We start from the raw sequence: 23,144 nt of genomic DNA, 5'->3' as shown, positions 1-23,144 counted from the left end.
GTCCAGAAAAATACTTGTTTCACTTTTCTGCCTCATTCTGACCAGATTCTTCAGGCATCCTGAGATCACAGTCAGCATCCAATCCACTACTGAGAGAACCTTACCCTTGCTTTGAAACTCCCAGGGTCTTTGCCTGAGATTAAAGAGAATTTGGTTTTCTCAAGTCCTTATTCTGTAATTTCCTCAGGACCTCCAAAGACACCAGGAAAGAAATTCATATGTCAATGCTGAAGTCCCTGTACAGTTCTCAGAGAACCTGTTTCGGAACACAAACCAGTTCTAAAAAAGAACAAGCACTTTCTGATTACATAGCTATTGTACACTTTCCAGACATTTCCAGTCTTGCTTAGCCTTTCCTCAGCTGTGTGTGAAATGCAAAAATATTGTTTCAACAAGAAATGTCTCAAGCATCCCTGACTTGCTTCATAGGTGCAGTTCAAGGTGTTTGAACTTTCGGAGTTGTATTTTGTTAAAAAGCTGAGGTTCACATAGGCTGAATTCTTCAAGGTTCTTTAGTGTTTCTCTATAAAGTTCTCTTCAATTGTTCTGGATGTCCCCCTCTTCATACAAGAAATAAAATAAAGAGTGTCACTAGTAATAAACAGTGAGCAGTCAGCGTAGAAGGGGATACACAGAGCTAACCAAGAGGAAAATGCATGCATGCACGTTTAACTGAACATTGCCTGAACCAGGGCTTCTCCATGGGCATCTCCGTCCTCTTGGGATCCAGGCCGCTAGGCACTTTCAGAAGAGATCACAAGATGGAAGATGGTCTTGTCCTCCACAGCATTATCATTCGACTTCTTTTCAGAAAATGTGGAACCTGGATTCTAGACCCCCCTCAAACCCGTCTGTCTACATGTATGTGTATGTGTGTGTACACGTACATGTGTATGTGCATGGGCGAGCGTGGCGGCAGGTGGCAGCTCCTAGTTTGAGGGAGAAGGTTCTGCTTACCTCCCTGCTCCTGGGGATGGCGGATAGTCTCCATCCCTTTTGCTGAAGTTTGAAGGGACATGAAGGGAATCGCAACAAACATTTTTTTTTCAGTTATGTAAGAAGGAGCCTTATTGTGTGACCACTGTCTACTGGAAAATGAAAACCGTTCTTTCACACCTCTAAAAAGTAGGTAAACTAGGCCTGCAATCCAGCAGGCACCAAAGTGTTAATAATGGGTCATTCTTTTTGTTCTTTTTTTCAGTATCAGGTGGTAACATCATCTGTTAATGATGAACATTAAATGCTTGTAAAACTATAAAGGGATAATTTATAAACAGTGATTTGTGTGACTCACACTGACGACAAGATATTTTACGTACTTTATTAGTAATGAAAATATTCTTCAAAGACATGATTCCACTTACAATTTGTGTAGCTCCATCAAGAACGAAATACAGCTCCTCTCTTTCCTCTTACTTGTTCAATAGATTGAATATCTACACACTAAGTAGGAAGTTAAAATTATGTCACCAGAAGTAGTAACATCCTCTTAAATACTGCTTTATGTTCTTGTGGAGTACAACAAATGAAATAGAAGACTTAAGAATAGCCTTGAAAAGAATTTTAAAGAATAAAAGCATGTAGAATTTGTAAAAAAGCTAGACAAATAATACTTTAGAAACCCCGACCTTGAGTTATAAAATACAGTAGTGCTACACTCAAAGCATGTATTAGAATAATTCATAAAAAAGTGTACTCTGCATCTTGCATATGTCAGTTTTTCTGTTTCATTGCTGCATTAAATTCAAGGCACAGTTTTTATTGTTTTGTTTTGTTTTTTTTTATAAAGAAAATGATACAAAAATACACTACTAGTAAGGCAAATATTAAAAATAGGATTAAATCCAGTATACTCCAATATCCAGTATCAGGTATCTTCTGGGCATAGACCAGAAATTAATATAACATTGTCCACTCCAATTTCTCCAGTTTTGCCCTTCCCACGTTCTGATTCAAAAGTGACCTGTCATAAGAAAAGAGATGTATTAACAGTGAAAATGTAGTTTATCCAACCATTTAGCAACTCTTAATGTTAATTAGTTATAATGCTATATCTGAGGAATGTTTTATCACAATATGGGACTTAATGACTTAAATCCTTGCAGTTTTTAGGGTTTCCATGTATTATTTGAACTAGACTGATAATCCTCTGCACAGATTTACAATACCAAATGGTTTCCTTTAATAAGATTACTTGTTTTCACTGTACAAAGAAAATGCAAATTGAGTGAAATCCTATTATAATAATGTAGTTTTATCACAGTATGTGATGTTAGTGCACGCCTTTTCTTGAAGACATTACAACTGTTCATTTTCGATCTATTTGGATCCTTAGTTTTTGGGTGTGTATACTACATATGTATTTACTCTCTATATATGCAGTATGTATATATATAGTATAGAATGTATACTATATATGGAGAGTAGGTTCATTTTTATGAGTAGGATGCCTGGGGTTTTATTTTGTAGTCTGATTCTCATTTATGTAAGGACTTTTCTACCTCATTCCAGCAGTTGCAAAGAACCTAGAAAAGAGCTTGCATTTCATTTATATTCACAGTATTCAATTACACAGTAGAAGCCTTTACATAGCACTGAAAATGCTCAGTCACATAAATGAAAACCAGGCCCTAGCATTTCAAGGAGAAACTTGCTAAAGCCCTGATTGAGGCAGTTTTCTGTGCACAGTGTTCCCTGTTGGCTAGTATGTCCTGCTCCTAGGGTGACTGCCCGCCCTTGGTTATACGTGATGCCTCCTTTTGCACTAAATACCTGGTTTAGTGTGGTTTGAGAGCATCCTCTTCTATGAAACAGGGATCATTTTAATTTTTCCAGGAATATATGCATGCTTCTCTTGCATGAGATACTAAACAGAGATTTTAATTGTTTGTGTTAATTTATGACCTGATGCAGTTTTTACAAAATGACAGGATTACTGGCATCAATGTTCTAACCAACTGGAGTAATTCAGTTCTGAAATTACAACCATATAATAACTTTTCTGCCTCCTAAAATCTGTGCTCCTGTTTCCCATTTCAGATAAGCCTGTCAATTGCCAGTAAGCAATGCCTATAAAACAGCTGGTGGAACACTTGAGGATTAGGAAATCAAGCTGTTGATGATGGTATTTGGCTTATAAATTGTGTTGTACTTACACTGTTGGTTGTTTCAGCCCCCTGAAATATGTCTATTTTTCCAGTTCTCCACCTTTCATCTTTTCCTTTGTTCTGCTCCCAGACGGGAGCGGTTTTTTTGTTTGCCAGGAACACTCGAAGTTTCCCCACTCTCTCGCCAGCAAGCCGATAACTGAAAATCAAGCAGTAGCTGCTCTTTGGTTTGAGGTCAGTGAGGAGAAGTTTTAGACGCCCCGTATCCTTCTTGTGCCCTACAAAAGCTGGAACTGCCATGTAGTACCCATCGCCTTGTAACAAAAAACAAAGGAAAATGCATCTTTAATGGACTTGTGTTATTTAGTAGCAAATTGAATACATATTTGCTAAGAAAATACATGGAAGCTGTGTTACTTGAATAATTTAAAATCAGACTGGAGAAAAGCAGCAGGGAGTGTACTTTGCAAGGAATAAGCTTGCGCTGTTGGAAGTCAGATCAGTTTACAGAGGAGATGAGTTCATATTTCACTGGCAATTACAGTCATTCTTCCTTGCACTGCTTTTCAAAGGCAAAACCTCCTCGGTTTTTCAAATGCAACAGCCTGAAAGATGCTGCTGTGCCTCACCATTTCCAGTACTTGAGGTAGCTCAGTACTCTCTCCACTGTCCTCTGCAGTGATGACAAACTCATAAAGGAACAGATAGCTTATTCCCCAAATCCTGGAGGACCAAAGAAATGACAGAGACACACAAAGTGATAAAAGAGTAAAACATCTGGGCCCATAAATAAAGTCATAGTCAGCAGATGTAAGTTCGGGGAGACAGGGTAAGGTCAGGGTACGGTCTTCCTGGAAGGGACATCACAGAGAAGGCACTTGGAGAAAAGGAAATAAATGAAGCAGGGGAGGAAGGATTAGCGAAGAAAGACTTGGATGGAAAGACTGTGAGGGAAGAGGGAGAGAATGTGTGTGCAGGAACTGGAGCAAGGGGCCTGCAGGATCTGCAGGACCCACCGGCCCCTACCGCAGCAACTTCTGCAACATTTCCTGCGTCACAGGGGAAGAGACGTCCTTTCAAACAAGTTTCTTCAGCCACACCTTTTTATATACACCAGCACAGCAGTCACACATTGCATTTGTGGAGCTTTTTCTCAGGTTCTAGCAGGCCTGCAGTTGGTACCAGGTCAGGTATTGGTTGTTTTTGAATAGGCCCCTGCCCTTGGCTCATTCTGAGGAATGCCGTCACTAGCTCGTCTTGCAGAGTTGGAGATTTCTGAGCAGTTATCACAGTGCTGTCTAAGCCACGTGAGCGACTACATTGCCACGTCCATCTCGATGGCAGATGTGTGGTTAAATACCCTACCAGTCTTGGAGAGACACAACGCGTAACTAATAAGGTTTCCAGTGCCTTGTACCTTGCAATTCTGAACAGTTATATTCGAATAATTTTTCTCATCTTCTGATTCATATGTGTTGAAATATGTTGCTGATCACCAGTTGCCACTGGGTATTTCAAAGAAACAATTTCCACTCCCAGCATGCTCTGCCTCCTTTTCTCTTTCATAATGACCCACTAATAGGAAAGTTAATTCTTGATTCTGTTTTCTCCTCCATCCCCCTTTTTTTGGAGGGGGTGAGCCATCAAATCAAAACATAGCTAGAGGACAGATATTTAAATACCTCTATCTCGATCAGCAGGATTCCAGTCAAAGTCATCATCAGCATCCTGTTTCCAGTCGCAGATCCCTCGACTGAAGCTGCAATCAACTGAAAAAAAGATTGGCAATGGAGACTCAGAGATAAGACGAGCACTATATCAAAAGTACTGATAAAAATAATTCGCTCTTTATTCACCCAGTTATGAATGTATAGGTCATTCTAAAATTATCTACAAGCTGAGTTCAGATAGTGTTGACCTAGATTAAATTGCAAAAAAGCAAAATATTAGAATTTATGTAGTAATTTTCTTTAACTCACAGGAAAATCTGTTGTGTCTTTTTACTGCCAATCTCCCATCTGCACATGAGTTTAGACGCTGTGACTTCTGTATACTGAGTGCCTGCTGATTGCCAGCTATAGTTGGAGGTGTTAGTTTTGAACTCTAACATCATAAATGGTTTGGGATCTGCCAAATTTAGAGTTTACCTCTCTCCATTTGTTACACTGTTGTAATTGTAATCAGCTGAGATGCTCAAGCTCCAGTTCTATCCATTGAAAGAGAGAAGCTGGCCTCCCATGAGAGGAATCCTTTACGTCAGCACTTAATACTCATACTACATGGAGCTGGGAATAGCCCAAATCAGTTGCCCTTTAGAGCACGCTGAAACAGGGTGTCACCCAGAGCACACCACTGCCTTCGTGACTGTGCAGATGAAAAGCATTACATACACAAAGAAAGAAACACTGTGCAATGCAAGCATGACAAATCAGATTAAGAATAATATGTCAGCCATCTGAATTTCCTTAGAAAGAAGCATCCTTTTTGTTCTTTTCATGTATCTTATCATGAGACAGAGCAGTGCAGCACATGGCATTTAGAAAGAGAGCTTTACTGTATAAATCCATTGTTTCTGAGACTACTGCTTTCTGAATTGGAAAACCCCCAGTATCTTATCCTTAATGTCAGCCAGCACATCTGTCTGTTTTGTTTTGCTTTGTTTTCTTTAAGATTTGGAAACATTTGTAGATTGTTTTTGGGTGAAACCCACCTTGTCCTAAAAATAATCTCAGCTACAGCCAATCCCAGCATTTCAGCCCCTGCCCGCTTGGCTGGTAATTCCCCAGGAGAATGCTGCTGCCCTGTAAATGCATTAGCTCAATACGATCTCTCAGTCCCCCCTTTTGGATTCTGCTTTTTTCCATGGCTCTCATTAGCAGGTCTTTATAGTCAGCTTGATGATTCTGTCCATCACAGGAAAACTGTTTCCCTCCAGGACAGAGGGGGAGAGTGCCCTTTGATACAAGTGCAAGGTCTTGCACCTGGGTCGGGACAATCCCCGGCATCAGTACAGGCTGGGGGATGAAGGCATTGAGAGCAGCCCTGCCGAGAAGGACTCGGGAGTACTGATAGATGAAAAGCTGGACATGAGCTGGCAATGTGCTCTCTCAGCCCAGAAAGCCAACCGTATCCTGGGCTGCATCAAAAGAAGCGTGGCCAGCAGGGTGAGGGAGGGGATTCTGCCCCTCTATTCCACTCTCGTGAGATGCCACCTGGAGTATTTCATTCAGCTCTGGGGTCCCCAGCACAGGAAGGACATGGACCTGTTGGAGCGAGTCCAGAGGAGGGCCACAAAAATGATCAGAGGGATGGAGCACCTCTGCTATGAGGAAAGGCTCAAAGAGCTGGGGTTGTTCAGCCTGGAAGAGAGAAGGCTGCGGGGTGACCTTATTGCGGCCTTTCAGTACTTAAAGGGGGCTTAGAAGAAAGATGGGGACAAAATTTTTAGTAGGGCCAATAGCGATAGGACAAGGGGTAATGGTTTTAAACTAAAAGAGAGTAGATTCAGACTAGGTATAAGGAAGAAATTTTTTACAATGAGGGTGGTGAAACACTGGGACGGGTTGCCCAGAGAGGTGGTAGATGCCCCATCCTTGGAAACATTCAAGGCCAGGCTGGATGGGGCTCTGAGCAACCTGATCTAGTTGTATATGTCCCTGCCAGTTGCAGGGGGGTTGGACTAGATGGCCTTTAAAGGTCCCTTCCATCCCAAAGCATTCTATGATTCTATGATTCTGTGATCTGCCTTTATGCTCTGCTTTGACCAGCACTACGCTGCAGTCTGTTATAGTTCCCAAGAGGCAGTGAAGTCTTCTGTTTGAAAGTCCGTGAAGCAGTTTCCTAAGGCATGGCAGAAGCTTAAGTTGTGTACATAAATTGACAGGTCTTGGACCTTGTACGCTCCCCTGACTGATTTTACAACAATTTTTTAATGTGAGAAAGAACAGGTGGTATCATCTTACTCTGATGTCCACAGGACTTACTGATAAATTTGGAAGTATCATAAATTCATAGCCAGGCTATTTAAGATTCAGGGTAAATATTTATTCAGTCTTGTTCAGGGAAAACTCCTATTGACTTCTGACAGAGGACCACAAGAAAACCCAAGAGAATATGGCTGAAGGACATTGGCATATTTTTGCGTGCTATGCAACACTCTTCTAACATGGTTTCATTTCATAGACAATAGAAATTACTTTATTTTTTCATGACTATGAAATAAATCAAGTGAAATTCAGTTAGAAGTCAAGTTTCAATGTGGGGGAACTTTCTACACATGGCTTATAAACAGTTAAAGTATGTTTTGAAAAGGACACAAAACCAGCTTCTCACATTGGAACTGGCAGAATGGTTTGGCCAGATACTGTCACTAACGCACTCACCAAACCTTTGTTTTATGTTAAAGGCTTTTAAACTGGTTCTGGCTTGGCTAATATAGGTTGTCATGAAAACACACAATACACAGGAAAATACATACTGTAGAACAAAAATAATCTACCTTCTTGCTCTGGTCTTGACACTGGAACTTTCCTCTGTGCCAGGAGAGGGCCGAAGGCTGCTGCTTCTTTCACCTTGGGAACTAGGGAAAACAGCTGGTCAAGTGCTGAGTCATCACCGGAACAGAAAAAAGAACTTTATTCCTTTATACCAGTTGCCATCATTTATTTAAATAACTCAATGGATGTGTTTTCCACTCCACCACCAAACTCACATTCCTAACCCCACTTAGATACTAACTCTGAATTTTAAAACTTTCTTTAAATTGCTGTTTTCCACAGCACTGTGCCTTCTAAGCGGTGGGCAATGGAGCTACAAGATTCACAAGGTCATAAAACATGGAACATGATCTTTCTTTGGTGTGGCGATCTGCTTTCTTGCTACAAAACTAATGATCAAAGTACCTGAACTCTACCAGACAGCGAAGAAAATGACTCAACAGCTTGGCAGCACTTTGCCAACAGCAGCCTCAAAAAATGGGTAATGTCAGAGACTTTGTAAAAGCCATAAACGTTGGGAGATCAAAGGCCTACAGCTCTGTATTCAAGTACGTGATAGCTGATGCTCCTGTGACAGCAGCCCCAGGAAATTATTTTTCTGAAGCCGTACTCTCTGCTGGGGTACATGTTCTCCTGCAAACCTGATCAGCTCTGCTGTCTTTTGGGAAGGAAGGGTGCAGCGACTGCCCTACATCTTCCTCACCCTCCCTGCAACAGCTGGCAAGCGCAGCCTGATGTTTTGATAACCAGTCCTGGTGGAAACCTCCAAACAAGTTCTTTCATAAAAATTGGTTGATGTGTTTTGAGCCAAACTGGAGGAGTCGGTACAGCAGCACAGTCAATCAATGTTAGGTGCATTCTCTAAGATACTGGCCTAAAGGAGGTAGTTACTCAAGAAGCACTATTTTTCAGCAGCAGCCTCAGAGACCAAGGCAAAACCTCTCCTGTCTGATGAGCTACAAAGATATAGAAGCTTGCAAACTCTTATTTACTCTAAGTAATACTCTAAAATACTATAAGTCCTGCGATTAAGCTTCTTTTGTACTATTTTAAGTGATTAATAGAGAAGTGCACACACTTAAAAAAAAATAGTCTCAAATTCTTTGTGCAGAGCCTGTGTAAGTAACTAATCAACACGTGAGATAAGGGGAAGATCTGCTTTCACTGGCAGAGGATTCCATCCTTTGCAAACACATATGCAGATGATACCTATGATATATACATACACACCTATGAAAACAGGAGGAGCTTAAATGTGCCATTTTAGAGGAGGAGTGAGGTAGAATCCTTTGGATTACTGCTTATAGAAGGTGTTAGTGGAAAGCCTGACAGACAGAAGTTCACTTTTCAGCCACACCATGTGGGCAGCAGCGCTAAGAAAAGCTCAGACTTCCTCAGAAGTGCCAGATGATAGGAGCTACGGAAATGGAAATTACTTTTCCCTACTCTGCATTGTATCATACATGCTATTAGAAAGTTGCAAATGCCAAATATTTTAAGTCATTACTTTCCCATGCATGCACATTTGTTCAGAGGGGAGTTTGTTCCTGTGAGTTCCACTGAGCTAGGGCTTTCCATCAAAATACTCCAACATACTCACAGTCGTAAACACATACTCAATTTTAAGAATATACTTAGAATCCACTACAGTCCAGAGCCTCCTAGCACCATAAAGACTATGCCATGTTCTTAACCTTTCTGCTCCTTCAAAACTGTCAAAAATTGCTCTGTGTGTACACCAGAGAAAACACACACTAACGAAGAGGCCCTGGAGGCACTTCCAGAGATGCTGAATTGAGCCAAGAAAGGAGACTCATGCAATCTTAAGAGCTTTCTGATGAATTGCCAGGAGCATGTCTTCTCTTGTTGCCCTTGCAGCCTTTCCCTCACCCAGACCATTGCTTAAATCACCTGGATAATATTCTTACTTAAGGCAAGGATTAATATATCTTTCTCCAAATTAATATATGTCTACATATACACATTTAGGAACAGGCACACAGAGATCAGGTGTTAAGTTTACTGTCATGCCATAAACTTAGCCTCGTACTTAGTGAAAGAGGCCCAGGCTGTGAAAACCCTTGCCAAAATGAAGAGAGCTATTAAAAGATGATCAGTTCTGGAAAGAGTGGAGTGATTTAACAGAAGACAACAGCTGCCAGAATGATTTATTTATTGAGTTATTGAATTACACTTGAATTCACTTGAGGGATATACATGCAGGTGTAGCTGTGTGCTGCAGATGCTTCAAGTGAAGAACTGTCATGTACATAAAAAGAGCCAAATTTTGTATCCAAATCTATTTTTGTTTTCAGTGTCAGGCATTACACTCAGGTTCTCCACTTATTGGAAGATATCACCTGTGTATTATGAGATACCATAAGCTTCAGCTTACAAAAAGGTTTCCAAGAAACCTTACTTCTTGGAATGTGCCCACATTTTACGTAAGACCATCATTGGACATAGCCAGGATTCAAAGTCTACCCCCTCCTAAGTACTAGGCAGGAGTCAGGATTGTTCTTTTCAGCTCTTCTGTTGTCAGGTGGTGCTTGCAGAAAGGCAGGCCTTGTCTCATGTTCCTGAAGAACATACTCTCACCAACAAAAGCTCACATACATCCCATTTTAAGGCACAGTAGAGTCTATCCTTCTTTCTGTACTGCTGGTGCCCACCCATTGACTTATCTGCAGCTCTAGCTACTATATAATCTCTACATATAAACCCCTTCGTATCATGGTGCCACACATTCTTAACCATTGATGTCATCCTGATACTCTTATGAGGTAAGATGGGTTGATCTTATTAGCAGGAATTAGCGGCAGAGTGAACTAGTGCCTCGGTCTTCAGAGGTACCTATGTAACTAACTACCACCAATTTCCATAGGAGTTGTGTCTATGAATGTCTGTGATGAGCTGAGCATAAGTAAATTGGTGACGTTCTGGTCCTGAGAACAGCCACCTTGTTGCTGACACAGGTTCCTGCATCTACAAGAAATTCAGTGTTGCTATCTGCGACATATATCTGAGTATTGCCCCTGTTCTGAGGAGGGGGAATCTCTTTGAGCCATATTAGATGCAGTTTGTCAATTGTATTATATATCAGGGGCTGCAGCAAGGAAAGAGACTTTCTGCAAAATAGAATAGCCCCAGCCAGCTCTATCGGGCTGCAAGTACTTCCCTAGAAAATAATAGGACTCACATAAACCATCTCTGAAACTACTGAGGGTGTCTGCAATCATGGAAACGCTTCTCAGCAATAACCTCAGGAAATGAGAAAGTAGTGCTGAAAAGAAGCATTGAGACATTGTTCTAGTACAAACGTGCCTAAACAGGGTGCCATGAAGGGGATTTAGAAACAAATTTATACATGAAACTAGAATTCCACTTAAAAACCACCATGCTTACAGGGAGCGCTGCACATAACAAAATAGATCAGGTTTGAGAGTCACCTCCTAGCCATCCCCATGTCTGGGGACCTTTAGATAGCTAAGTAAAGGAAGATAACAGACTGCCACTAAAAGATGTAGCAAAAGAGCTAGTTAGGTTCAAGCATATCCTTTCTTACAGTGCACAGCAGTGTCCTCCTAGGAGTGCAGGCAGACACCAGCTCACTCTGCCTGTCAAACAGGTTTGTTAGCACTGGTCTGCCACTTGTGCCAGCTCTGACTACATGACTTCTTGGTTGGAGCTGGCTTGCGCCCAGCTTGCTTGGAGCACAACTAAAGTGAGCTCAGGTCCGCCTGAAAAGTACCACGTAGATAGACCATCAAGTCAGTCTGTAAGTCAAATAAGGGGCAACGAGATCACAGAAGCGATAGGAAGCTTCAGGAGCACGTCTGGAAAAGCACTGCTTGGACTAAGCTGCAATGTTAAAAGTTTCAAAGTAGAAAAAGAAAACAGAAAAAAAAGAAAGAAAAAAAAGAAAGAAAGAAAAAAAAAAAGAAGCTGAAACCCCAAACCCACCAAGCAGAAGCTAAGTAGAATAGGTCTGTGGAGCACTGTTTTATGGGCACCCTTCAGAAACAGTACAAAAGCACTGGTAAGCGACTGGTAAGTGACTCTGTGGTGCTAAAGGAGCTTAGTGAAAACACTGATAGATTTTCCTTTATGTGCACTTTGTTTCAAACCTCTGCTTTGCCAACTGCTGTATATAAAATTACTTACAGTGCATTTGGAAATGACATTTTTGTCTGAAAAAATATGGCTTGGTTTATAGCTTGGAAGTAATTTTCTATTTGTCTGCAGTAATGCATGTGCTATCCTTAAAGCTTTAATTCCTTTTTTTCCCTGTTAGTGGGACCGTATTTCTTACAAATCATCTGTGGCATCACATTGAGCTCTTACTGAGACAGCCATACTGGAAGAACAGATATATAGCAGAGTATAAGCACACATGTATTTAAATGTGCTAGTTGTGGGCAATGTGGTATATTTTTATTTCTTGTTATGGCTGTTTAAATTTTTTGTCCCCTGGGAAATGCCTATGCCTGGTTTTGCCTAGGTAGTCTAGTTACTCTAAATATAAAAATAACACACAAAATTTGGGAAAAGTATCTCACTGTTGGTAATTCCAACATGTAGAATTCTGAAGTGCATGAATCTGCAGCACATGGGAACTCTCACAAAAACGTACTCGCTGTCTTTCTAACACTGCTCAAATACTGTAGCACCGAGTACTCAACAGGAAGGTTACATGATCCACCCTTTGCAACTGCATCAAGTTACGTAGCCCAGCAGAGGAGAGCATGTTCCCCTTTTAATACCAGGCACAGAGAGCAGAGCCCTATGTCCTTATAACCAAAAAAGATGGTGACCCTACCCTGGGGGGCATTATTTCTGGCAATCCTTCCTGACCTATCCAAGCAGGTTACAGAAGAAGCCTGTTGAGATGTCTGAGCTACATCCCCAATCCATCAATCCATCCATCCATCACAGAAAGGCAGAAAGGAGGACTGGCTTTGATGATTTTTTTTTTTCTAACGGGCTGCCTTGCCTTACAATTGAGGAAACAGAAAAGCCCACAGTCGCTTTATCCACAGAATTTTGAACAAATATATCTATAACTAATAACAGTATTACTTATAAATATTTAATTTATTATAACTATTAACAGAACCTATTAGTACTATGCCCCTAAAAGTGCTAGACCAGCAATATTCTTGCAATTCTGTTTGGAAAGAAAAGCTTTCGTCCCTACAGAAATCACAACTACGGGGAAGCACGCTCCTGCCGAGGGTAAATATCCCCTCAGGTTCCACTAGCATTTTGCAGTTAATTAGTCAATCTTTTTGAGTCCTTCCCAGTCTAATCACATTTAGCTGAACGTATCTCTTGGTGCATGCAAGCTCATGTAAGCATCAACTTACTTTCATGAAGAAGCTTGAGTACCTGAGAACCTAGTCTTAACAAAAGTTACCATATATATTGCAACTGTCTTCTGCTCACTTTCTCCATACTTCCTGCAAAATTACGGCTAGCTTTGGATTAATTACTATGACTGGGAAGAGTTATGTCCTTCTTTAGGATAGTATTTTAGTAGAAATGTGTGTGAAACAGAATTCTCTAGTTGTAAAAATATCAGATTGGCTATCAGAAGACCTCGGTTTTATTGCTTCTTGTGAGAGAACAGAGGCAAGTCACTTAATCCTTTGGTCTGAGACTCTCAAATGCATTTGGTAGTACCAGAATGGTAAGGCTGAACCCCAAGGGTAGCCTGTCATCCAGTGAAAACTTCAGCCCCGATTTTGCTTCAGCTGCTGCACCTGCTACCTCTTTTAGGTAAGTGATTTATGAAGGGATCCTTAGAACATGGATAGGAAGCGGCATAAGCTTGTCAGGAGTGAAAGGGTGAGTAAAGAGATAGGCTGAGGTTTAGGTAATAAATCTGGTCTGGTTGGCCAGAGTGACAGTGCCATCCTGAGCACAGGATCCTCAACTCGGGAGTCGTGGCACCATTAGACAGAAATGTTTGACAAAAAGCAGAGAGATTCAGTATAGCCTGGAGCTTATGACAGTCATTGGAGAAGGTAAGGTGGGTTGAAGTCCCTGCTGTCTGTGCAATACAGATTTCGAATTAGTGGCAATCTCCTGTATGCCAGCTGAGCCTCCCAATTTATCAGATGGAAACATGAACATACTTCTTTCACTCTGGCTGTTAGGGGGTTTTTGGTCTCTTTTTCAACCTGAATATCCTGCTGTTCTCTTTTTGTGTTGGCCTGTATGCCAACTGCCTTCTACCTCTGACAGTCATAAGGTCTGAAGAGGGCTCTCAATACACGAAGGTCCCACCATGACAGAGAGAGCTCTATCTATCATTCCCTCGCTTTAGTAATCCCACCCTGAGCTTTTCTTCTTGTGCAAGGAAGGGCTTGAAGTGGCACGTCAGTCCTGAGTATTTTCACCATTTGGCCCAGTTAAAAGCTGAGGTGCAGAAGTGTATTTTTGCATGTGGCTAGGTGGCAGCTGTTTTGATATTTTGGAAATATCACTCATTCCTGAATTGTGAGCTTATGTGCTTACAGTACGAGAGAGGCATCTAAGCATCTTCCAGGATGCAGGTCTAGACACACACTGGATACCACTGTTTTCTAAACTGCTTTGAAATGCTTGGTTGAAAGTATAGAATGAATCATAGAATCATGTAAGTTGGAAGGGACATCTGTAGGCCACCTAGTCTGACCTCCTCATCAGGAGGTTGCTCAAGGCCCAGCTCAGTCATATTATGAATATCTCCAAGGATGGATATTTCACAACATCTCTTCATACCTGTATGAATTTTTGTCCACCTTCATGGTAAAATATTCTTTTCATTATATCTAATCAGAATTTTTTTTTTTTTGTTCCAACTTGTATTCATTACTTCTTGTCCTATTGCTGTATATTTTCAAGAAGAGTCTGGCTCTGCCTTCCCTATAACCTTCCATTAGATACTTGAAGACAGCTATAAGATCTCCCCTTAGCCTTCTCTTCTTAAGGCCGAAAAAAAGAGTTACTCTCAGCCTCTCTTCACATGCCATGTTCTCCAGACCCCTGACCTTGGTGGAGCACTGCTAGACTCATGCACAGATGTGCACATCTGTCTTGTAATGGAAAGCACAAAACTGGACATAGCACCTCAGATGTGGCCTCACAAGTGCCAAACAGAAGGGAAGAACTACTTCCCTTTTTCTGCAAAGCTTTTTCCTAAGCAGTCATCCCATGTCTGTAATGTTGCATGAGGCTTTTCTCTCCCTTCGCATTCGCTTTTGTTGAATGTCATAATGTTCCTGTCAGCCCATTTCCACAGCCTGGCCAGGTCCCTCTTAATAACAGCGCTGCCCTTTAGCGAATGGGTCGCCCTCCCCAGTTTGGTGTTGTCAGCAAACTTGAAATATGCCATAAGCGCTCACAGTTAATATTTGCAGGAAGGGAGGAGGTTGGAGAACAAAGACCTGAGTTCACTCTGTTTATCAGCTTGCTAGCATAAACTGGGGAAGCAATATTAGTCTATTAGCCTGAACTGAAAAAGGCCAATTATCACTAAAAACCGAAAAAAGGCAATTTTAGGAGAAGAGTGCCTTTGGCAAAGAAGCTTGTATTCTCAAATGTATTTAGGTGCATGATCACATTTTTTCTTGGCTTTCTTACAGTACCAATATTACAGACCGTTTTTTCCAGAGGACTTTAAAATGATCTTTCCTTTAAAAAAATTATACTTATGTGTCTTTTCAAATCAAATAGCAATGATTTGAATGCTAACTTAAACTTCATTTGTGTTCATTTTTATCATTATGAAACTTGGTGCATAATTTTTATCACTGTGGGATAGTATTTATTATTTTTCTATACTTTGGAAAAGAGAAAGTGTCATGAATAAACTATTAACAGGGTGTATATTTCATATTACATGTTTTTGCCACTACCTTGAAGAATGTTTGACTGAGCCAGATGTACTAAAAGCCAATTAAAATGCATTTGAAAACTTTAAAGAACACAGCAAGAAATTGCATAGCATAAAAGATAATAGTTGGTAGGAAACACCTGAGAGCAGGCTAAGGAAACCTACGGCAATCTTCCAGATAAATGACTAATGTCAGAAATTAAGCAAGGCTCCGGTTCAAATACCATCAAATGCTTTAAATTTGAGAGTGTCCATTCAGATAAACCCTGACATTTAAACAAAAGGGATTAAAAAAACCCTCTGTGATTCACATTGCTATTTTTCTGTTGGGAATGACATGAACAGCGGTACCTATTATATGGTCTATATTATTTGAAACACAAGGACACCAAAGTCTATGTTTTTCCTCTGAACAATGCACGCTACTTAGGATGATCAGTATGCCTATCACGAATCAAAGCTAATTATTGTCTTACTCGTAATGAAGCAGCACACTATCTTGTTTTGCTGGGGCTTCTGTGAAGAAAATGGGGAGAAGCTATGTGCTGTGCCTAAGCTGCTCTGAAAGCACAGCCCGCAGAGTGGCTGTCGGGACAGTGCTCACATTGACTGCAGACAGATTCCCCTAAAAGGGAGATTCAGTACCTTTAGTCTCACCAGTAGGTATATGTTAGGTTGCTTTTCATTCTCTACAAGTAAATTCTGATAAAATGACTGTAATGTTTTGTGTTGATTTTGTTCACGTTTATATATATTTTTACACTGAAAACAGATTTCTAGAAAAATGAAGAAACTTACAAAAGACATCTCCTCTAAGGCTTCGTTCATGGTCAATTTGATTCTCAAAATCTTCCTTCTCCTCTTCATCTGACTCTTCTGCATCCTCTTCTGCTGTAGCTTCAGTTTCTTTCTCTTCCTCAGTGTAGCTCCCACCAAGATCAATACCACCTTCATAGTCCAATAACTGCAAGTGGGTCTTAGAAGCTGGTGTCACGGCTGCTTCTGGGATCGCATTCTTGATTGTTTCATGCTTTTTCACACTGTTTTTATGTGCAAGAAGTTTCTTAATTGTGTCCTTAGCTGTTCCAGGGATTCTTGCAATTTCCTTCACTGACTTTTTGGGGATAACTAGAACCAAGAAGAAAACATTAAATATTCATCTAAGGAATCATTCAGCAATGACAACATTTATAAATGGCACCTTGGCATCCTTTACCATATCCAGAGACCCATACAGCCAAATTCTCTACTATGAGATACAAGTTCAGCTCTGCACAGAACTGAATACACATACACGTGTTTAGCTCTGTTGTGCAGACGACCCTCCGTTTAAGTTACAGTGAAAAGGCCAAAGTGACCCTCTGTCATAACTTCATTTGGACTCCTGTGTAACAGGCCATAGAGCCCCTTACACTAGTTATTTTTACACTGGAGCTCGGGTAAAAAAAAAATTATCCTTCTTCAATTTGTGGACTATTAAAAATTGTCCATGGAGGTGTGATTCCCTGCATAACAAATGTCAGCCTACCAGCAATGAGCATTTTTCTTAGCTATCTTTTGTGAACTTTTCTGGCCTAACTTTACATGCACCACAGGCTGAAAGCCACTGAAATGGAATGTAGTTTGAGAGGAGACACGTCAAGCTGCTCTGTCAGATTTCATTTAGCTTTAAGGGATATTTACTTCTAAAGGGTAAACCCCAAAACGTCAGAGAGGCATTCAAGAATGCCAAATTATTATCTTCTTGCAATTCCAAGGTGGACTAGAACATAAATGTAAAATTTCCTGAGATTTTTACTATTTTATGATTCCTCTTGATTGATTGATTTTCCACCAGTGGTGGGACCCAGTAGGAGTGCAAAGGGCTCCTCTGAGACAGTATGTTGGCCAACTGTTCTCCATGTTCTCTAAGAAAATTATCAGTTTACGTGACACGAGGAGAGGTTTTAGTTACATATTATGAAAAACTTGCTTACTATCCTTGCTATAGGATAGTAAAACACAGGAGCAAGCCGCTTTTAGATTATTTGAACTGTATCACTAGAAGTTTTAAAAAATTGTTAGGCTACCAACTGTCATTAATATGCTGGACATAATCTGCCTCAGAGGAAAAGAACAGACTAACTGATTTTTTTTAGTCCCTTCCAGATGTACTCTTCTGTCATCTGACAAAGACTGATGGCTCTTCGTGCTGATAGCCAAATCATAACTGAGGGTTAAAGCTAGGACTACTTCAGATCAGTTTGTCAAGGTATGTACAGTTGTATGGTACAGTACAAAGCAAATTCAAAGGAGAAATTATGGCAATACTGCACTTGTTGCTTTTTATCAGCAACATCAGTTGCTGCTCAACATCAGTTGAGGAACACCACTGTGGCAAAACTAGGTCTGGAAGGGTTTGTGTGACAAATACACGAGTTTTAGAGAAGACATAAATCTGAGGAGTTCTAGTTTATGTGATGATCCCACCCTACCATAAGGATTCCGCTAGAGTTAACCACGTCCCTACCTGTCATAGTACCAGCGCTACTGAGGAAGAGAGTGTCCTTGGGGTTTAAAGTCCATGGCAATGGACTTTGAGGCTTGAGACAATGAGGCTTTTGAATCAACTCAGGATTTCATGACTGCTATGACATGACCAGTCAGTAGGCAATTATATACTTAGCCCTCTAGTGCTGGCCACAGCCTGAATCTGTGTGGGTTAGGAAGAAGGACTGGTAAGCAGGATAGCACAACCATGTCATAAGCTACTGACAGCCTTCTAGAGTTTGAGTCCTTTATATGAAGTACCTAGGAAATAACGAGAGCTGAGCAGTTCCAGTGTGCTGTACAAAGGCTCTTTCATAGATGGAGACCGTTTCCACCAATGGGTCAGAATAGCCCTATATACTGCTTCCTATCTTTGCTTCTCGATCAGTATTGATGCTGTAGTGCCTACAGTCTTTTGGGATTGCAAATGGTGGTGGGAGAAGTCAGCTATTTTTATTTCCCTCTGCTTTTGCTGTCTAGTGATTGCATTATCAGGGCAAAAATATGTTCCTATTTTGCTCCTCACTTTGTAATAATAAAAACTTTATAGTAGTATTTTGGGACAGATGGACTGGATTTGTAACCTTAGGCAGTACTTTTTTCTGTGTGCTTCTTTTCACAGAAACATAGCAGAAGAAAAAATACCAGTTAATAAAATAGAACTGTAGCCTAGTAGGAAAAGGGGAAAGTTCCTTGAATTTATATTCACTCCTGGAAAATACAATCCTATCACTGTCAATTCATCACAATTCATTCATGGCAAATGCAACCACATGCTATTTAATATCCCAGGAACAAAATCAGACTCTCTTGGTGTGCTCACTGGAGCATGCAGATTTTCTGAGGCTGCATTTGGAGGTATAAAGTAAATGGATGCCAATAAAAAATAAATCAAAACTGAAGATTTTGATTTTCTTTTCCTTTGGATAAAACTTGTAGTCTTGCTTGTCAGATACTTGCAAGTAAACGCCTTACTAATACTCCACTAAGTGAGTCTTTCCTCTGGAGGATGATGTCATGAAGGATGTAAGGTTCTCTGGATCTAAACTCAGAATGCAGCAATAAAAATTTTAACAGGAAAGCTTCATTCCAAACAAATTTCCTCTTGACAATCAGTAACAAGAAACTTCAGGCTGTTAATAAAGAGACTATGGAGATTTTCAAGCCAGGACTGACTGCTCAGCAAACCTGAACATCTGCTTTTAGTTTCTGCTTTGAAGTCTTCCTAGTGAAATGAAAAATTCTTACAGCTCAACATAATAACCTCTGTGGTGTCAGAAAGCCAATCTCCTGTACGTGCAAAACTAAGCAGTGCAGAAAATCAACTGACAGGAGTCACAAAAATAGGGGGATGAAAGTGTATAATCCCCATGCGCTTGCAGACTCCAGTTTGGTGCTGCAGTATGAAAATCTGCATGCTCATGGGGAAAAAGAGGGACTAGACACCAAACATATTTTAGGACATATCACTAGTATCCTTCTAATCTGCCTTCAGCTTTAGAGTACCCGGAGGGGTGGATTTAAAGCTTTTTATGTCTACCCATAAATTGCAGGAGGAATAATCCAATGTAACGATGGATCACCTTAAACTCAGTCTGTTCTGTGGAATCCACTGCCTGTGGACTTAAAACAGCTCACCTTCTCTGACAATCTGGCGTGCTACAGCTGAGGCAGTGATTTTTCAGGACCCTTCGCCCCAACACATGTATATAAATGTACAGGTGTTGCTCACAAATATTTGTGCGTTTATCCATCCACGTGACTGCATAGAGAAATTTAGAAAGTGAAAAGAAACGGAGTGCATTTCATCCCAGCTCTTCTTTATACACCTTCCATCAGAAAGGATGTAGATTAACACCTCCTGCTCTTATACAGTTATTGTTTATTGCCCTAGTATGAAAATATCTCAGCTTTCAAAGGTATTTTATTTCTTTGAATTAGAGAGAGGTGAAAACCAAAGGCAAATAGTGACTGAGAGTGAAAAGTAAATCTTTTCTGTCATCAGTTGCTGTGCAAGATTATATGACCACAGAAATGGCTTGGTGTAGGATGTTTAATGACCAAGTTGTGAAAGTTGAGTTGGAAAAAATATAGAGAGAGCAGATGCCGACTTCCTGTCTCTGTGCTATATTGTGTAAAGGGAAATACTCTTGGGATGATAGAGGAGAGGTACAGACAGCGATCCGTCTTCCTCCCACATGCCCCGTGACCGCATCCGGCGCTGGCTGGGGCTCTGAATACAAGGGGGCTGCAAGAGGAGACAGCTTGCTCTGCACTCCAGCAGGCACCGCACTGCTTCCACCTTCGCACCTAGCAGTATATTTAAAAACCTGGTGAGAGACAAGCGTAGGAGATTGGCTTACAAGTCCTTTTGTAGCTCCCTTTGTAGCTTCCGTATACAGAAGCTGGAGAGGGGATGAGGGATACAGACAACCACTTACCATGTTTAGGGGGAGTCTGTAGATGCGAGTAAAGATTAGATCAGCAGGATGTGGTTTCAGAAATCATTCTAAAAGTTCTCAACCTCTCTTAGATAGTCTTAAGAGAGTCTGAAAGCTTTCATACATAGGTTAAACACATATTCTAGACTACCATTCTCTTTTATGCATCATGGAATATCATCTAGCAATATGTATTTCTAGCCTGTTTCGTTTCTAGAATTCTTACCATCTTATTCAGGGAAGGATGCTTTGAGAAATCAGGGCAAGTTCATCACACTGGACTGTGCTTAATACATGACTAAACCAGCCAGCAACGCTTCCAGTAGGAAATGTGGTATGACAAAAGCTTAATTGTTATATATTAAAGGCTGACAGCAGTATTTGGCTCTGTACTGAATTAAATTGTAAGAATCTCACCAGTGATATGACCCGAATTGCTTTTTAAGCTTTGAAATTTTATTATGTGAAACCCAACTTTTCTCAGGACTGGCAAGTTAATAAGAAAGCAAAATCATATATGGGTTTTAGGGGTTACTCTATGAGCAAAAAAAGAACCGGAGTAATACAAAAGGGACAAAGGGAGTTGTCACGACTCTGTATTGCCATTTAGATATCCAGCAAAGCATAACGAAGAATAGTAGCCTCTGCCTCCAGCCAGGCAATAACAAGAGTGCCATTGTTGAGCTCCTTAGAGTGATGCCTGAAGGTTGTAGGCTTTAAGTTAGTACTGCTTTTTCCTGTTATTTTGTAGTTTCCTACCAAAAAAAGTGAATCAAAAATAGGTTCATTTTTTCCCCAGGAATCTTAATTGCTTATGGAACCTTGTGAGACTCTTATTCTTCAATAAAAGCTGGAATACACAGAGAAGCATGTGGTGAGGGAAATGTGGTTTTTCAATGCACAATAGGAAATCAGGAAACACATGAACCCAAAAACAGCAACAGATTGCAGCAAGATAGAGGCCAGATGTGGAAATGGCTAGGACACTTTTAGGGAGCATTTGAAAGGTTATACCTCTATGCATTCTCAAATGAAATGTATCCTACAGACAGTTCAGAAACAGCCTCCAGTGTTTCATGCGTATAAGAGTGTTGAATGGCAAAAGGGTGCCTGAACCATCACAGGTCGTATCCATGCAAGCAGCACTGTTTGCAGCCTGATGTTTCAGCAGGTTTCTCCAAAGTTAGTATATTGACATACAAATTAAATGAAATAATTTCCCCCACCTTCTGCGCAAATGTGAATTTTACATTACCTCACTTATTGGGTTATTTGGTAGCATGAGGAGATGTAGCCATGGAAGTTTCATTATAAACAATGTGCTTAGTTACTCTCATTTCATACTCTGAAAATTAAGCTATACATTAAAATGTTTTTCATTTGTTAGAAAAAGCTAATACTGCTGCCATGGTAGGCAGTTTGTTATATACTAGAGACAATTGCTATAAAGAATTAATGGTTCCCTGTGAAAACAGGATTCCCACCCTGCGGGAATAATTATGTGGAGGACATATTTAAGAAGCTTTTCATTTCACTGCAGCACAACCCCAGGCCCATCTGTTGGGAGCTGGGATGGGCTGCAGGAGCTGCAGCCACTGCCACCAAAAGAAATGTGAAGCCACAGCCTCCAGCCCCCAAATTCCCAGGACAGTGTTCTCATCCTATTAAACCCAACAGCAAAACTGCCTTTGACTTCAAGGTTTTCCACAATTGCTGTATAACATGGAGAACACTTAGCATTTCAGTGTAGGCTGGTACATCTAATTGCTGTTTCTATCATTGTTTGAAAAAACATTTTCCCTGATAACAAAACGCATGTCCTGCCCCCATCAGTTAACACTGATCAGACCTTTTTGAGGATTGCAGTAAAAATCAACTATTGAAACATTCCAGGTTAAAAGAACCTCCTCCTCTTCCCTTTAAAAAAAGGTGTATGTGTGGGAATTACCACCAGATAAACCAGTCTCTTTTTAGCACCACTGCTTTTCAGGTTTTACCTACCACTGACTCTATTTTTTCCCCCTCTATTGTTGTATATATCTTTTAGCTAGACCCTCACCTTTTTACCTTCTGCCTATGGCTCTGATTTCTCTCATTACTGTGCGTTATTCTTCTACCCTCTCTTGCATTAAATCTCTTCCATTTAGTGTGTTCTACTAAGTTTATGAATGCACAGCTCCTGCCTCTTCTAAACAACTAATGGACTTCAGTAATTGGAAATATGACATGAGGAAGTATGCAGAGAGTTGACAATTTAATAGAAAACCAGTGAGAAGATAGAAATCATTTATCTTCAGCACTGATTTTTTTTACAGGGCTAGACATTAAAAAATATGTCATAGCCTCTCCACAAGCTAAAATATTTCCTTTGTTCATATTTAACCAAGCATTCCTGTTGAATTGTTTCTGCTTGAGGAAAGAATATTTTATACTTAGACTTGGTCAAAAAGATATTTTCCTTTGAAATGTTCAGCTTCTCATTAAAAAGAAAAAAAAAAAACAACACAACAAAAAAACCCCAGACCTTTTTGCTCAGAGGTGTTATTTGTTTAACATTTCTTCTGTGGTACATTTTGTTTTAACAGAACCCTATCAAGATGTGTCATGTCAGTTTGCTTTGATATTCAGTCAGGTCTCAAGCCCCATTGCATCCTGCCATTGCAGTAAGCTGCAGTGACGTATCACAAGGGAT

General features: G+C 40.5%; 1 protein-coding gene across 1 annotated transcript in view; it reads right to left on the bottom strand.

Moving 5' to 3' along the window:
- Positions 1–1,405: 1,405 nt before the first annotated feature.
- EGFL6 (EGF like domain multiple 6) overlaps positions 1,406–23,144 on the bottom strand; it is a gene marked incomplete at its 5' end in the record, with an annotated part of 44,148 nt that continues 22,409 nt past the window's right edge. The window contains 5 exons of the mRNA XM_082333747.1: positions 1,406–1,963; positions 3,156–3,421; positions 4,790–4,876; positions 7,606–7,686; positions 16,281–16,610. Of these exons, the coding sequence (XP_082189873.1) occupies positions 1,868–1,963; positions 3,156–3,421; positions 4,790–4,876; positions 7,606–7,686; positions 16,281–16,610 (860 nt within the window). The 3' untranslated portion in view covers positions 1,406–1,867. The remainder of the gene's footprint in view (positions 1,964–3,155; positions 3,422–4,789; positions 4,877–7,605; positions 7,687–16,280; positions 16,611–23,144) is intronic.

The sequence above is a fragment of the Platalea leucorodia genome (assembly GCF_965183815.1).
Source record: "Platalea leucorodia genome assembly, chromosome: 2".
Taxonomy (NCBI): Eukaryota; Metazoa; Chordata; class Aves; order Pelecaniformes; family Threskiornithidae; genus Platalea; species Platalea leucorodia.
The sequence above is the reverse complement of the archived record's forward strand: the minus strand, read 5'-3'. Positions and strand labels throughout refer to the sequence as shown.